General features: G+C 64.3%; 1 protein-coding gene across 2 annotated transcripts in view; it reads right to left on the bottom strand.

Moving 5' to 3' along the window:
• Positions 1 to 9,243: 9,243 nt before the first annotated feature.
• SRP68 (signal recognition particle 68) overlaps positions 9,244 to 15,266 on the bottom strand; it is a 34,275-nt gene continuing 28,252 nt past the window's right edge. Inside the window, exons 10-16 of one of the 2 annotated variants that reach the window (XM_062175719.1) lie at positions 14,958 to 15,022; positions 14,082 to 14,238; positions 13,457 to 13,551; positions 12,482 to 12,611; positions 11,081 to 11,165; positions 10,662 to 10,714; positions 9,244 to 10,012 (exon numbers count right to left, since the gene is read on the bottom strand). In XM_062175719.1, coding sequence (XP_062031703.1) covers positions 9,785 to 10,012; positions 10,662 to 10,714; positions 11,081 to 11,165; positions 12,482 to 12,611; positions 13,457 to 13,551; positions 14,082 to 14,238; positions 14,958 to 15,022 — 813 coding nt within the window. In that variant the 3' untranslated portion in view covers positions 9,244 to 9,784. The remainder of the gene's footprint in view (positions 10,013 to 10,661; positions 10,715 to 11,080; positions 11,166 to 12,481; positions 12,612 to 13,456; positions 13,552 to 14,081; positions 14,239 to 14,957; positions 15,023 to 15,266) is intronic. The other variant, XM_062175720.1, reaches the window with a different exon arrangement.

Here is a 15,266-nt window from a genome sequence, read left to right as displayed (position 1 = left end):
GTTGCAGAGATGGGTGGCGGCTCAGGCTGGGCTCGGCCGGCGGGCGGTGGGCGTGCGTCCTCGCTGGTTGTACACTCGGGCTCTGGGGAGCTGGGCGGGCGGGCACCCGGGAAAGCAGTTTCTGGAGGCCCCTCCCCGCAGGTGCGGCAGTGAGCTGCGCTGCGCCCAGGGCCGCTGCGCATGCACCGTGCTGGGCCGCACTCAGCCCGCTCCTGCACAACCAGTCTGGGAGGAACGGGCGCAGCCCGGAGGCGGGGCGCCCAGCCTGCCCGACTCCCACAGGGGTTTGGACTTGTTACACCCACACGCCCAGAGGGAGCGCGGCAGCGGTCACACCCGGATGGGGACACAGCCGGGGGGGGGGGGGGGGACCAGAGTCGGACCACGCATGCACACACAGGCTCAGGGAGCGCAGCTCAGCCCGGGGCCCCAGCCCGGGCTCAGGGTTAATAAACACCTCCAGCCTGCACGGAGAGGCCCCGCTATCAGGCAGGCTCCCACCCACGGCTCATGCCTGCCAGGAGAGGTGGGGCCACCCTGCCCGCCAAGGCCTGGCTCTCTGCTCCCTGACACCACCCTGGACATCAGCCGTCCCGTGGCCCCTCGTGTCCTTGATTCAGAGCCTGATGCAGTAGCACGTGCTTCACCAGGATGCCCAAAAGACCCTCGGGCCAGAGAGGCCAGGACGCACGCCGGACGCACTCCCCCAGGTGCCCCCGGCCCTGCCTTCCCAGGGCCGCTGAGCCTTCTGGGAACCCACTGTGTGCCCCGCTGCCTCCCTGCAAGTGGCCCTGGTTCTTCTCTAGAGTCAGACCAGGCGCCGGCGTTGTCCAGCATCCCAGAGGGCACTGCTCCGCTACTGACCCGGCTCCCTGCTGACCAGCCTGGGAGGCAGCAGAGGACGGTCCAAGTGCTTGGGCCCCTCCCCCCAAGTGTGAGACCCCGGTGGAGCTCCTGGCTCCCGGCTTCAGCCTGGCCCAGCCCTGGCCATCGTGGTCATCTGGGGAGTGAACCAGCAGATGGAAGATTTCTGTCTCTTTTGATCACTCTGCTTTTCAGATAAGAAAGAAAGATTGGGTGGCCGCCAGTTTAATGGTGCACTCAGGGTCAGGGTGTTATAGCCTCTGTCTACGGTGGCCCCTGGGGTGGGCAAGAAGGTGGTGGATGCCCCCAGCCCCACCTTCCCAGGTGCACATTTCCCTGCCCAGCTCCAGGGCCCCTCGTGCGCAGTCCTGGTGCAGGCAGGGCCGGAGGGGGCACGGGGAAGGCACAGGCACTGCGTGGAGGGGGGACACCCCCACAGGAGACAGCCGTCCCAGCGGACTGGGGGACTGAGCCGGCCAAGTGCCCGGTGGGACAGAAAGGCCCGAGTCCCTTCTGGCTGCATCTCAAGGACAAGCCCCCCAACTCGGCCCTGGAAGGGGTCCCAGGAGCGCCCTGTTCCTAGAGGAGGGGCTGGCAGTGGCACTGGGGGCGGCCACGGAAGCCCAGAGAGGACAAGCGGTAACCAGCAGCGTCCCCGGCTCCATGCTGGGTGTGAGCTGTCGCTGGAGAGGCGCCCGGCTGCCCCCAGCCCCTCCCCCCACTTTGCTCCTGGTGACGTTTCCCTCCACCACTAGCAGCACGCCTGCCGTGCGCTCTTGGAAGGCTCCAACACCTTAAACGCCTTGGTCAGGGGGCTGCGGGGCCCCGGCCGGTCCTCCCACCAGCCTCTCTTTAGGAGCCCACACAGCTGCCCACACCCTTGACGTTGGGCCCTTCTGGGGAGGCGGCAGCCAGGAGAGGTGGGGCCGGGGGAGCGGCCAGGGCCTGGCGGGGAGCGGGTGGGGCCACAGGCCAGGCCCAAGTCTGCAGCGGCCTCTCCGGCCCACACCCAGGCTGAGCTGTCACTGCAGGACCAGAGCGAGCGGACTTCCTGGCGCGCCTGCCGCCCAGCTGGGCCGAGGGCAGGACCCCAGACCCTGGGGGAGGGGGGCGGCAACCCCGGCCCCCAGGAATGAAACCCTGGAGGAAGGAGAGGCATGGCTGCCCCCTCCCCCCAGCTGTGGCTGCCGACCCCAGTGGCCACAAGTCCTGCTGTGCGCGGCTGTTGGCATTTGAAGGGGCCCGGCCCAAGCTGAGATGGGCTGTGTGGCTAGAATTCAAAGATCACGGGCGCTTCCTATCCTGTGCTGATGTGGCCGCTCGGACGGGGTTAAATGGACTGCGTGTTTAACCCATCGCCCACCATGTGCTGACTGTGCTGTGGTTCTAGGACACCGTCAGTTATGGGCGCCGTCCGCAGCTCACCGCGGACGCCCATCGGCAGCCCTGGCCCGAAGCTGGACAGGGGCCTTGACCTTCAGCCTCTGCAGGCGTCAACCTTTTAAAAAGATTAATCTGAAAGAGTAGCAGAGGGAGAGGGAGAGGCAGAGAAGAGAGAGATCTTCCATCTGCTGGTGAACTCTCCGAGTGCGGACAACAGCCGGGGCTGGGCCAGGCCAGAGCCAGGAGCCGGGGGCTGGCGACACCGGTCCCGATGCCCCACCCCCTGCCCTGAGTCAAGAGCCTGCTTTCTTGTCTTGCCCAAGACCCCAGTGAGTCCTCCCCTGGCCCTGGCTTCCTGCTTGAGAGCGAACGATCCCCAGGGGAGGCTGGCATCTGGTGGCAGTGGAGCAGGTTAAGCCGGCAACGCTGGCATCCCACATGGGCACCGCTTTGAGTCCTGGCTGCTCCGCTTCCGATCCAGCTTCCTACTAACGCACCTGGGAAGGCGGCAGAAGATGGCCCAAGTCCTTGGCCCCTGCCACCAGTGTGGGAGACCAGGATGGAGTTCCTGGCTCCTGGCTTCAGCCTGGCTCGGCCCTGGCTGTTACAGCCATCTGGGGTGTGAACCAGTGGACGGAAGCTCTCTCTCCCCAACCCTCTCAATCTTCCAGAAACATCACTCAGCCTCAAATAAACATATAGATAAATAAAAAGACCCCGGGCCCCGCCCAGTCCTGTGCTCAGGGCAGCTCTCAGCCGCAGCCTGGAGCTCCAGGCTATCTCGGTGGTCACTGCCCATGGGCCCAGGGCCGAGAGGTGATCCGACTGAAATTGGTGTAGCTCCCAAGGCTGAAGCTGCTGCGCACGCACACAGCCAGGCCCTCACGTGGCGAGACCGGCAGCCTGGCCACAGCACGGCTTGGCCTGGGCCTGGGCCCTCCAGTGCCCCTTTCTCCTCTGCCCGGGGCACTCCTGCAGGGAGGGCGTCCTTCTCCCGGCTCGGGCAGACGGTGGCCTTTGCTCCTCCGCCTCGGGAGACGCGAGCTGCCTGCCTCCCGCGTGCTCGCCGAGGACGACAGGCTGTGCCAACGCAGGAAATGGCCTTGTTTGTCCAAGGGCTCTGCTGCCAGACCCTTGGACCGACGCTGAACCACAGCCTCTCTCCCTTGTGCTGCCTCTGCCGGCCGGGGGAGGGGCAGGGGGAGGGGCGCATTAAAGGGCCACAGGCGCAGCCGGGGGGGGGGGGGGGGAGGGGGGGGAGGCAGTGGGTAGGGGTTCTGGGGGAGGCTCTGGGCCGGGAAGCTGCCCCCTGGAGAGAAAGAGTTCTGCCCAGAGCGAGGTGAAGCTGACCTGGCCCGCCTGACTGGGCCAGCGCGGGAGGGGTGCAGGTGACTGTTTTTGGGGCCTCCCACATGGAGGGTCTGGAAGCAGCTGTCAGAGCAAAGCCCCAAACGCAGCCAAACCCTGCCTGTGCTGGAGAGCAGGCTTCCCGCCCTGGACGGCTGGGCACAGGCGGCTGCGGGGCCTCCCCGCCGCCTCTGACAGACCTCGGCTGCCAGGTGTGCAGGCCTGTGGCGTTCAGGTCCACGGCTGGAGTCCCGCAGGCCACACTCGGGCAGCAGCGATGGGTGACACCCGGCCCCACCGCCAGACTGAAGAGCAGGACGTTTCATGAGACAGACACAAAAACGAAATCCCTAACCTGCGTCTCTAGCCAGCAAGGTGGAAAGCCGGGACTGAACTGCCAAGTTCACCAGGCCACGCCTGAGACGGCTCCGGGAGAGGGAGGAGGCGGGCCCTGCGCGTGCTGTCCACCCAGGGCCTGGCTGTCCACCCAGGGCCTGGCTGTCCACCCAGGGCCTGGCGGCCCACGCTCACCTGGCAGCTGGGCCCGCCTTCCCACAGGCACCTGCTCGCTGCCGGGCAGCAGGGAGCAAACACCCATGGCTTCTTCCTCCTGGGAAGACCCAGGCCACTCGCCGGCCACTCAGGGGACGGAGCCTGCTCAGGCTCACGTGGGGCCATGCACCAATAGGCCTCGGGCGGGATCCGTGCCCCTGGGGGACCTGGGCTCCCGGCCCTTGCTACTGCCACTCTTCCTGGGCTGTGTGGATGTCACAGGCTCCGCCATTCCACAGGGGGAGCCTGGCTAGCGTTTGTCGGGGGCCTGCAGAGCGTGGCTCCCCTCCGGTGGGGAGGACCTGCTCAACCCGAGACAGCCAGCGAACGCAAGGCCGCAGTTCCCGGGGGTGAGCAAAACCACGGTGGAGAGACAACTCCTGCCCCCAGCGGAGGCCACGCCGCCATGCGGGGGGACTGCTGAGCGAGGGGAAGGGGCCCCTGCCTGCCTCAGAATCCCACCTACACAGTGAGCACCAAGGGACCAGGCTACGCCCCAGCAGCTGGAAGGGGTCCCTCAGGGGTCCCCATCGGTAGTCCGTCAGTGGGAGGGCTCCCACAGGGGTCCCCATCGGTAGTCCGTCAGTGGGAGGGGTCCCTCAGGGGTCCCCATCGGTAGTCCGTCAGTGGGAGGGGTCCCACAGGGGTCCCCATCGGTAGTCCGTCAGTGGGAGGGCTCCCACAGGGGTCCCCATCGGTAGTCCGTCAGTTGGAGGGCTCCCCCAGGGGTCCCCATCGGTAGTCCGTCAGTGGGAGGGCTCCCCAGCGGTAGTCCGTCACTGGGAGGGGTCCCACAGGGGTCCCCATTGGTAGTCTGTCAGTGGGAGGGCTCCCACAGGGGTCCCCATCGGTAGTCCGTCAGTGGGAGGGCTCCCCATCGGTAGTCCGTCAGTGGGAGGGCTCCCACAGGGGTCCCCATCGGTAGTCCGTCAGTGGGAGGGCTCCCCATCGGTAGTCCGTCAGTGGGAGGGCTCCCCATCGGTAGTCCGTCAGTGGGAGGGCTCCCACAGGGGTCCTCATCGGTAGTCCGTCAGTGGGAGGGCTCCCACAGGGGTCCCCATCAGTAGTCCGTCAGTGGGAGGGGTCCCACAGGGGTCCCCATCGGTAGTCCGTCAGTGGGAGGGCTCCCACAGGGGTCCCCATCGGTAGTCCGTCAGTGGGAGGGCTCCCCATCGGTAGTCCGTCAGTGGGAGGGCTCCCCCAGGGGTCCCCATCGGTAGTCCGTCAGTGGGAGGGCTCCCACAGGGGTCCCCATCGGTAGTCCGTCAGTGGGAGGGCTCCCACAGGGGTCCCCATCGGTAGTCCGTCAGTGGAAGGGCTCCCACAGGGGTCCCCATCGGTAGTCCGTCACTGGGAGGGCTCCCCATCGGTAGTCCGTCAGTGGGAGGGCTCCCACAGGGGTCCCCATCGGTAGTCCGTCAGTGGGAGGGGTCCCACAGGGGTCCCCATCAGTAGTCCGTCACTGGGAGGGGTCCCTCAGGGGTCCCCATCGGTAGTCCGTCACTGGGAGGGGTCCCTCAGGGGTCCCCATCGGTAGTCCGTCACTGGGAGGGGTCCCACAGGGGTCCCCATCGGTAGTCCGTCAGTGGGAGGGCTCCCACAGGGTCCCCATTGGTAGTCCGTCACTGGGAGGGCTCCCACAGGGGTCCCCATCGGTACCGTCAGTGGGAGGGCTCCCACAGGGCTCCCCATCGGTAGTCCGTCAGTGGGAGGGCTCCCACAGGGCTCCCCATCGGTAGTCCGTCAGTGGGAGGGCTCCCACAGGGGTCCCCATCGGTAGTCCGTCAGTGGGAGGGCTCCCCATCGGTAGTCCGTCAGTGGGAGGGCTCCCACAGGGGTCCCCATCAGTAGTCCGTCACTGGGAGGGGTCCCTCAGGGGTCCCCATCGGTAGTCCGTCACTGGGAGGGGTCCCTCAGGGGTCCCCATCGGTAGTCCGTCACTGGGAGGGGTCCCACAGGGGTCCCCATCGGTAGTCTGTCACTGGGAGGGCTCCCACAGGGGTCCCCATCAGTAGTCCGTCACTGGGAGGGCTCCCACAGGGCTCCCCATCGGTAGTCCGTCACTGGGAGGGGTCCCTCAGGGGTCCCCATCGGTAGTCCGTCACTGGGAGGGCTCCCCATCGGTAGTCCGTCACTGGGAGGGGTCCCTCAGGGGTCCCCATCGGTAGTCCGTCACTGGGAGGGGTCCCTCAGGGGTCCCCATCGGTAGTCCGTCAGTGGGAGGGCTCCCCATCGGTAGTCCGTCAGTGGGAGGGCTCCCACAGGGGTCCCCATCGGTAGTCCATCACTGGGAGGGGTCCCTCAGGGGCCCCATCGGTAGTCCGTCACTGGGAGGGGTCCCTCAGGGGTTCCCATCGGTAGTCTGTCACTGGGAGGGGTCCCACAGGGGTCCCCATCAGTAGTCCGTCACTGGGAGGGCTCCCACAGGGCTCCCCATCAGTAGTCCGTCAGTGGGAGGGGTCCCACAGGGGTCCCCATCGGTAGTCCGTCAGTGGGAGGGCTCCCACAGGGGTCCCCATCGGTAGTCCGTCAGTGGGAGGGCTCCCCATCGGTAGTCCGTCAGTGGGAGGGCTCCCCCAGGGGTCCCCATCGGTAGTCCGTCAGTGGGAGGGCTCCCACAGGGGTCCCCATCGGTAGTCCGTCAGTGGGAGGGCTCCCACAGGGGTCCCCATCAGTAGTCCGTCAGTGGAAGGGCTCCCACAGGGGTCCCCATCGGTAGTCCGTCACTGGGAGGGCTCCCCATCGGTAGTCCGTCAGTGGGAGGGCTCCCACAGGGGTCCCCATCGGTAGTCCGTCAGTGGGAGGGGTCCCACAGGGGTCCCCATCAGTAGTCCGTCACTGGGAGGGGTCCCTCAGGGGTCCCCATCGGTAGTCCGTCACTGGGAGGGGTCCCTCAGGGGTCCCCATCGGTAGTCCGTCACTGGGAGGGGTCCCACAGGGGTCCCCATCGGTAGTCCGTCAGTGGGAGGGCTCCCACAGGGTCCCCATTGGTAGTCCGTCACTGGGAGGGCTCCCACAGGGGTCCCCATCGGTACCGTCAGTGGGAGGGCTCCCACAGGGCTCCCCATCGGTAGTCCGTCAGTGGGAGGGCTCCCACAGGGCTCCCCATCGGTAGTCCGTCAGTGGGAGGGCTCCCACAGGGGTCCCCATCGGTAGTCCGTCACTGGGAGGGCTCCCCATCGGTAGTCCGTCAGTGGGAGGGCTCCCACAGGGGTCCCCATCAGTAGTCCGTCACTGGGAGGGGTCCCTCAGGGGTCCCCATCGGTAGTCCGTCACTGGGAGGGGTCCCTCAGGGGTCCCCATCGGTAGTCCGTCACTGGGAGGGGTCCCACAGGGGTCCCCATCGGTAGTCTGTCACTGGGAGGGCTCCCACAGGGGTCCCCATCAGTAGTCCGTCACTGGGAGGGCTCCCACAGGGCTCCCCATCGGTAGTCCGTCACTGGGAGGGGTCCCTCAGGGGTCCCCATCGGTAGTCCGTCACTGGGAGGGCTCCCCATCGGTAGTCCGTCACTGGGAGGGGTCCCTCAGGGGTCCCCATCGGTAGTCCGTCACTGGGAGGGGTCCCTCAGGGGTCCCCATCGGTAGTCCGTCAGTGGGAGGGCTCCCCATCGGTAGTCCGTCAGTGGGAGGGCTCCCCATCGGTAGTCCGTCAGTGGGAGGGCTCCCACAGGGGTCCCCATCGGTAGTCCATCACTGGGAGGGGTCCCTCAGGGGCCCCATCGGTAGTCCGTCACTGGGAGGGGTCCCTCAGGGGTTCCCATCGGTAGTCTGTCACTGGGAGGGGTCCCACAGGGGTCCCCATCGGTAGTCCGTCAGTGGGAGGGGTCCCACAGGGGTCCCCATCGGTAGTCCGTCAGTGGGAGGGCTCCCACAGGGGTCCCCATCGGTAGTCCGTCAGTGGGAGGGCTCCCACAGGGGTCCCCATCGGTAGTCCGTCAGTGGGAGGGGTCCCTCAGGGGTCCCCATCGGTAGTCCGTCACTGGGAGGGCTCCCCATCGGTAGTCCGTCACTGGGAGGGCTCCCACAGGGGTCCCCATCGGTAGTCCGTCAGTGGGAGGGCTCCCCATCGGTAGTCCGTCACTATTTTCCACTTCGCACTGTTTTCTGTAACTTGCCCTAGATGGCACCTCCCGCTGACATGAGCCCGTGCCTGTGCCAGCAGTGCTTCCACAGCCGCAGTCGGTCTACACGCGCTCTCCACACTGCTGTCTGCTACCTGGGTAGTCCCCAAGCCGGGGCCTCTCCCGGCTCTGCCTCTGGCACTCACCTGTACCTAGCACCTGAGACCAGAGGCTGGATTCCTCCAGCTCGTGTGGCCGGGACGCAGGCGGCTGGCGATCTATTCTCTTTGTTTTGCGACACTGATACATTTTACAGCTAAATCTGGTTTCCATCTCTGTAGCAACAAACGTCTCTTGGGGGGGGGGAGGGGGACAAAAGCTCGAACCAACACATATTTTTGCTATCTTTGGATATTTCCCTAGAACTCGTGTGTTCCAAGGAGTTCAGGGCTACAGACAGCAACGTGCGGTTTAGAAATCGCGGGTCAGCTTTGTGTGTAATGAACGAGCCTAGGCAGAGACAAATTCGCACTGCCACAGCGCCACCACAGGCTGTCCCCTCCAGGCCGTGGCGCAGGGTCAGGTTTCCCCCAGATGGGAACCAGTGCTGCACCTCACACAGGAATCCTAGAATCCGAGAATCGAGGTCCACCTCCTGGATCTCTGGCCACGAGGCCTCTCCAGCCCCTCGGCCACCCTGCCCCCGAGCCGGCATGTCTCGTGGTGGATCTTCTTCCCGCGGGCACGGCCACTCAGCGGTGTCAGGTGCGTCTCAGGGCTACGTCTCTTCCAGTCCTTGCTTTCTGATGCTGAGACAGGAATTTACAGAAAGGTGACTCGGCAAACAAGCAGAGGGCAAGGGAGGAGGCTGGACCGTGATAGCGTCTCCAAATTACAGGCCGGGAACCCTCCAGACAGCGCATCTGCTTCTGGCATCAGCCGCGCCCAGCCGAGGGGTCAGGGACCCTTGACCTCCCCAGGCCCCAGGCCCCGGAGGAGAGAACTGGGATGGAAGGGAGGACATGTAACAAATGGGCACAGTCTCCATCATCTTTGCTTTTAATAGAAGATTTGGCTTCATCATTTGAGAGTAACATAGTTCTTCTAAAAATAGAGCTCTCTGCTTGTTCCGAAACGTAGCGCTCACTTGGAGGTGAAGGGGAGTAAGGCTGACCACACTGCTGGCTGACGCCACCACCGTCTGTCACGGGCAGACGTCGTGAGGGGCTGGGAGGGACTGGGGATGCTCACGGCAGGGACGAAGACACACAACATGTTGCACAGCCCATCCGTGCCTGTGGAACCCCCTGAACACATCACTGACCTTGGGGAACCAGCACGGCCCACGAGGGGCCAGACAGCCGTGGGCACCCCCCCCCCAGGAAGTACAGGAGACACAGCGACCCCGCACACACCAGCCAGAAGCTGACAGGTGCCCTTCTAACACAATGGTTAAGAAAGGAAGTGCACAAACACACGACGTAGCAAGGCAGGGCTGCCTGGGCCAGTGCAGACCGGGATTTAATGTGGGATGGCTGGGACTTGCAGGCACACCCCGCCCCCGCGGCACAGCCGGGTTAGCTCCTGAACCCGAAGATGCCCTTGATGTAGCCGGTGAGGCCGCTCTTCGTCTTCTGCTCCAGCTTGTCCTCCAGGGGAGGGAAGGCCACGTGGTTGAGGGCCAGGTCAAAGAACAAAGGCTTGCAGGGGATGGGCTGGAAGCCCGGCGGGAAGTGCACGAGGTTGGCTTGCTTGGTGACAAGGGAAGGGTCCAGGCAGAATGTCTCAAACCGTTCAACCAGAGGCTGCAAGTCCAACCGGAGAGGAGTCTGGGTGTGAGTCAGAGAGAAGCCTGGGAGGGCACCTGCTCTGTGCCCGCTCCGTCAAACCCCCCACCTCCTCAGCGCGCTGCCGCGACGTGCCCACCCTGTAGTGCAAGTCACCGAAGCCAGGAGGGGCAATGGGAGGGGCACAGGTCTGGCAGACATCAAGTGAAAGCCCCCACCCACGGGTGCTACTCCGCAGAGCAACAGATCCCCGCACCTGCCAAATGCACAGGCCGCCTCGGGTCTGCGAGCCCCAAGATGGAGGGAAGCAGGGGCTTCCCCAGAACCAAAGGCCCCCTGTCCACACCAGCCACAGCCGAGCGGGGCACTGGTTCCTCACCCCTCAGGGGCCCTGTCCACACCAGCCACAGCCAGCGGGGCACTGGCTCCTCGCCCCTCAGGGGCCCTGTCCACACCAGCCACAGCCGAGCAGGGCACTGGCTCCTCGCCCCTCAGGGGCCCTGTCCACACCAGCCACAGCCGAGCGGGGCACTGGCTCCTCGCCCCTCAGGGGCCCTGTCCACACCAGCCACAGCCAGCGGGGCACTGGCTCCTCGCCCCTCAGGGGCCCTGTCCACACCAGCCACAGCCAGCGGGGCAATGGCTCCTCAGAGGCCAGCCCGCTCACCTTATTGTCTTTTACTTGGGAAGCCGTCTCTGTCTGGTGGTTGTCATTTGCATCTGAAAGTTTCACAAGCAGTCGGTAAGGACAGGGACACAGCAGGGTAGGCAGCTGTCTAAGTCCCAAGATAGAGGAGGTGAGCCGGACCCTCCCTCCTCCCCACCCGGGTGCTAAGGAGACAAACAGCCCAGACCCAGCGTCCTCGGCCCAGGGCGGCTGGCACAGCTGAAGCGGTCGAGGGGAGGAGGGGCAGGAGAGCGTCTCCAAACCCTTCTACCACCTGATGCTTCCATGGCCCGAGTAACGGCAGGACAAGTAGAAAGCCTTTCAGACCAACCCGAACAACTGCCTGCAGCCTCTGAGGAGCAGAACGGAGGGTGGGGAGGGGAAGGGGCCGGGGCTGCCAGGGCTGGGCAGGCGCTCACCCAGGATGGCGGCGGCCTGCAGGGAGCACTTCTCTGAGCGCACTTGCGTGATGAGCTCTTGCACGTCGGGCAGGTCCTGCAACGACTCAGAGCGCACACACTCAGCAGCTGGGGCCCGAGGCCCCCGACTCACCTGAGACCCAGGGGGCTGTCACGAGACTGGAGACCTTCTCAACAGTTCTCCCTGTTTGTGAACACAAACCTAGCCTGCTCAAATGGGTGAAGACCCGACGCCTGGGACAGTCGTTAACACGGCTGAAATCCACCCTGCCAGCTGCTTTGCTAAGCCGTCTGTGTCCCTGCTGATTTAACACCCCAGGAACACCGAGGTCCCCGCGCGAAGGACGGGGAGGTCACAGGCACCGTCACACTCGCGACACAGCAGAGCTGGGCTTCAGAACCCGGGCCAGAAACGACCTCACCAGCCTGGCCATCCCAGAAGCCTGCACGCCCCCGTCTCTCCTACTTCCTCCCGGAACCCTGGGCACCCAAGGCCCAACAGGTGTTTGTAAAACGCCACTCTTCTCCCTGCGCCGGGCACAGCACGCCGCCTGCTGCAGCCCACAGGCCGTCCCTCCGGGAGCTGCCACGCACCCTCCTCCCCTCTATCTGCCCTTGCGTCCGGCATCTTGGACTTCTTTGTCTCCTGTGTGCATGTCTTGCTCTCTGAAGACAGAAACCAGGTCCCTCGTTCTCCTTCCCATGGCCACACAGTGCGAGCTGACAGAGACTGCGCACGTGGACTCGTGATGACTTTCATCACAGGGACTGGTTTGCTTTTCTACCGTCTGTCCTCATAAAACACAAGTGGATTCTTTGGCCCAGTCTGTGTTTTAATAAACTCGCACCGTAACAGCAGCACACAGCTCCGGCAGCTCGCTGACATCAACAAGTAGTAAAACCAAGCGAGCCCGAGAGCGGCCCAGTGCTGCACGCCAGCGGCACCCCCAGGCCGGCACACAGGCCTGCACGCTGGGGTGCCTGGGGTGCCGGTGAGGCCGCAGACGCTAACTCCGGAGGTGGGAGGGGGTCTGTCTCCTCAGGGGCTCCCAGGTTCACTGCGGTCAGACTCCCTGAGGGGCTCTGAAAACCCCCTTCCCCCGACCAGAATCTCCAGGGGAAGGAATACCCACATCCCACATGTCCACCTTTTAAAACTCTTCCCGGGCAATTCCAACTGCAGCCAAGGCTCGGGACAGAGCTGCAGGTTTGGGGTTTTGTTTTCAAAGCCAGAGAAACGGCTTTCCTTCTCCGTCCTGAAATCCCCCCAGCCGGGAACGGGGCCGTGAGTCAGGCGGCGGTCAGGGTCACACCAAGTCCAAGGGCGACTGGAGACAGCTGGGGAAGGGCCCAGCGGGTGCCCCCTCCAGCCCCGACCCGGCGAGGAGAGCGAAGGCTCACCTTCAGGCTGTTCTTGAAGGCTCCCGCGTCAGCGTGGACCTCGTCCGCGTACTTCAAGACCCGATCGTACAGGACCAGGGCCTCACTCCACTTCTTCACCAGCACATAGGACTGAGCGATGAAGAAGCACCTGGGGGAGGGGGCGAGAGTCCAGAGCAGCCACTACCAGGGCGAGGCTCTCCTGCAGTTCAGACCGAACTTTACAACTGGAAGCCGGTTCTCAACGCGGGACCACTGCGTGGGAGCCCCTCCCCTTGCCTATGTCCCCAAAACCAGTTCTCCAAGGCCAACCCAGAGCCCCTCCCCAGCAACGGAGACGACGGCGTGCGTGCACCACGAGCCTCGGTCCGCCACTGTTTTGGAAGCAGAGCAGCAGCTGGGACAGGCACGAGGAACAGCGGCCCACATCCAGTCCCCTCACCTCCCGCGGCCACACGTCCCTGCTCAGCAACCCAAACCCAGAGAGGATCCTTCCCAGCAACACTCTAACGGGCACTGCCGGCCCTCGCCAGGAAGGAAGGGGCCGCCGGAGCGGAGATGGGGCCCTGGAGAGCCCGGGCCTGAGGCCTGAGTTGGGAAGAGCAGTGAGGACGCTCTACCCAGTCTGTCCAGACTCTACCCGGTACACAGCCCACTGGGGTTCATTTAGAAACAAACAGCTTTACCCCCAGTCTGGGTGCCCTGGACTGGCTGCTCTGGTTCTGTGAATTAACACCCTTTCCCACACTCACCCCTTGCCCCCGGGGAGGCGTGTGTGTGTGTGTGTGTGTGTAGGAGAAAGCTGGATTCAGTCTGTGCCCTGCTGGCCTGCCTGGACCGATCACAGGGCACACAGGGTGCACAGCCAACAGGAGAGCCCTCTTGGACACGCAGGTCGTCAGACAGTGCCCAACGACCCATATCCCGGGCCAGGCTCCCAACCTTATAGACCTGCTGGGAGCCAGAAGGAGCCCTGCCCACCCCAGGGGATGTTACCTGTAAGCCTTGAACACCAGAGTTTTGAGGCCTATCTCTTTCTGGAAAGCTCTGTCCTCTTCTAAGCCAGGAAGCTGGAGCAATTCCACCAAGTTCTACAAAAGTTTGTGAAAACAGTGCCTCAGACTGAGTTTCTGACAAGACCTCATCAAAACAGACACGGGGGGAGGGGTGGTGTGTGTGCGTGTGTAGAGGATGAGCTCAGTGACAGGCACTCTGTGACGCACGGCCGGAGGCAGCCGCCCCAGCGTCCCCTCCGTCCCTCTGACCCTCACCCGCTCTGGGCTCCCGCGGCTGAAGCGCTCCCGGCGGCCCCTCATCTGGACCCTGCTGTGTGCTACGCGGGGGGCAACTGTACCACCAAGCACCCAGCGGGCTGAGCGAGCGGACTCAGCCCTTGGCACGCTCCACGGCACCTGGGCGAGAGCATCTCCCACGGGGCAGTGCCTGGGGAACACCGGCGGGCCCACGGCCTCTGCGTGTCAACACGCCTGAATGCCGGGCTCACACAACGCTTAACCGCTACAAGAACCCGGCTCCCAGATGACACAGCCCTTTTGCTCTGCACAGTGAAGTCCTCTGTGTCCCCACACAGGCCCTCTGCCTCCGCAGGCCTCCGGGTCACCTGGAGAATGATGTCGTAGAGCCGGATCAGGTCCTGGGGCCGCGGGGAGCGCTTGCTGTCGTCTTCCGGCTGCTGCTGCAGGAGGGCCCTCTGCAAACCTTTGGCCATGTTCTCATTCCGCCGGATGGCCGTCGACAGCTTGATGTAGGTCAGGTAGCTGGGAGGGACCACAGCTCAGGTTACTCTCAGGGAAGCTGCCGTCCTGGAAGAGTCTACATTATGAGTCAGGACTGACCCAGGGGACGCGAGGGGCGAGGGCACGTCACAGAGCAGGGCTTCAATCTGGCAGGCTCAGGCCTGCTCACTTCACAGGACTCTGGTACCGCGACGGTGAGCCAGCGCCTGGAGCCGGCACCTGTCACCTGCCTGGCTCACACCGAGACGACACGTTCCTGCTCACCTGATGACAGTCTCACCTCAGAAAACACTGCGGCATGCATGGTCTCTCTGGACGACTGCACACACTGTATGGACCAACTGTATACACCAGAGGCGACACATGCATGATTCCTGGCTATTTTACTTTTATTACCCATCGTGATGGGGGATAAATGCTAAGAGTCTGGCCCCCACCCTACTCTGGTGGAGGATCAGAGGCACCCACAGAAGAGGCCTGTGGACAGGGACACAAGCACAGCTGAGGGCAGGGCTCCACGGTGCACACAGGAGCGAGGCCGCAGTCTTCTGTGCGCTAGGCCTTCTAAGCTGCAGAGCAGCAGCGGCCCTGCACTCCAGGGCTCTGAGCAGCCCCTGGGGAAACGCACAGCTGAGCACCTACACTGAGCCCCCACCCCCACAATTCTGACAGAGGACACATCTCACGGGAACATTAGACAAACTCTCTCCTTGGACAAGATGTATTTAAACGACTCTTACCTGTGCAGGTACTGAAGATTAGAAACCTTCCCTGACTCCCCGTCAAGAGTGTAATCTCTCTGTTTCTGTAAAAAACAACACAGCTCATCCTATCCCGCCCCTGACCACTTCGCTCAGTGCCCTGGACAGACACAGACTCTAGCAAGTTCAGGGTCATAGAGAACGACAGGCTCACTCAGTCACCACGGGCATCTGGAGACTGGCACTCAGAGGCCGACAGAAGCTCCCGCCCGCTGCTGGCAGTGCCTAGCCTAAAAGCGTTCCAACGCCTCACAGCCCAGGGCTCCATTTTAGGGTCTGTGCCTCACA

The sequence above is a fragment of the Lepus europaeus genome, chromosome 18, assembly GCF_033115175.1.
Source record: "Lepus europaeus isolate LE1 chromosome 18, mLepTim1.pri, whole genome shotgun sequence".
Lineage (NCBI taxonomy): Eukaryota > Metazoa > Chordata > Mammalia > Lagomorpha > Leporidae > Lepus > Lepus europaeus.
The sequence above is the reverse complement of the archived record's forward strand: the minus strand, read 5'-3'. Positions and strand labels throughout refer to the sequence as shown.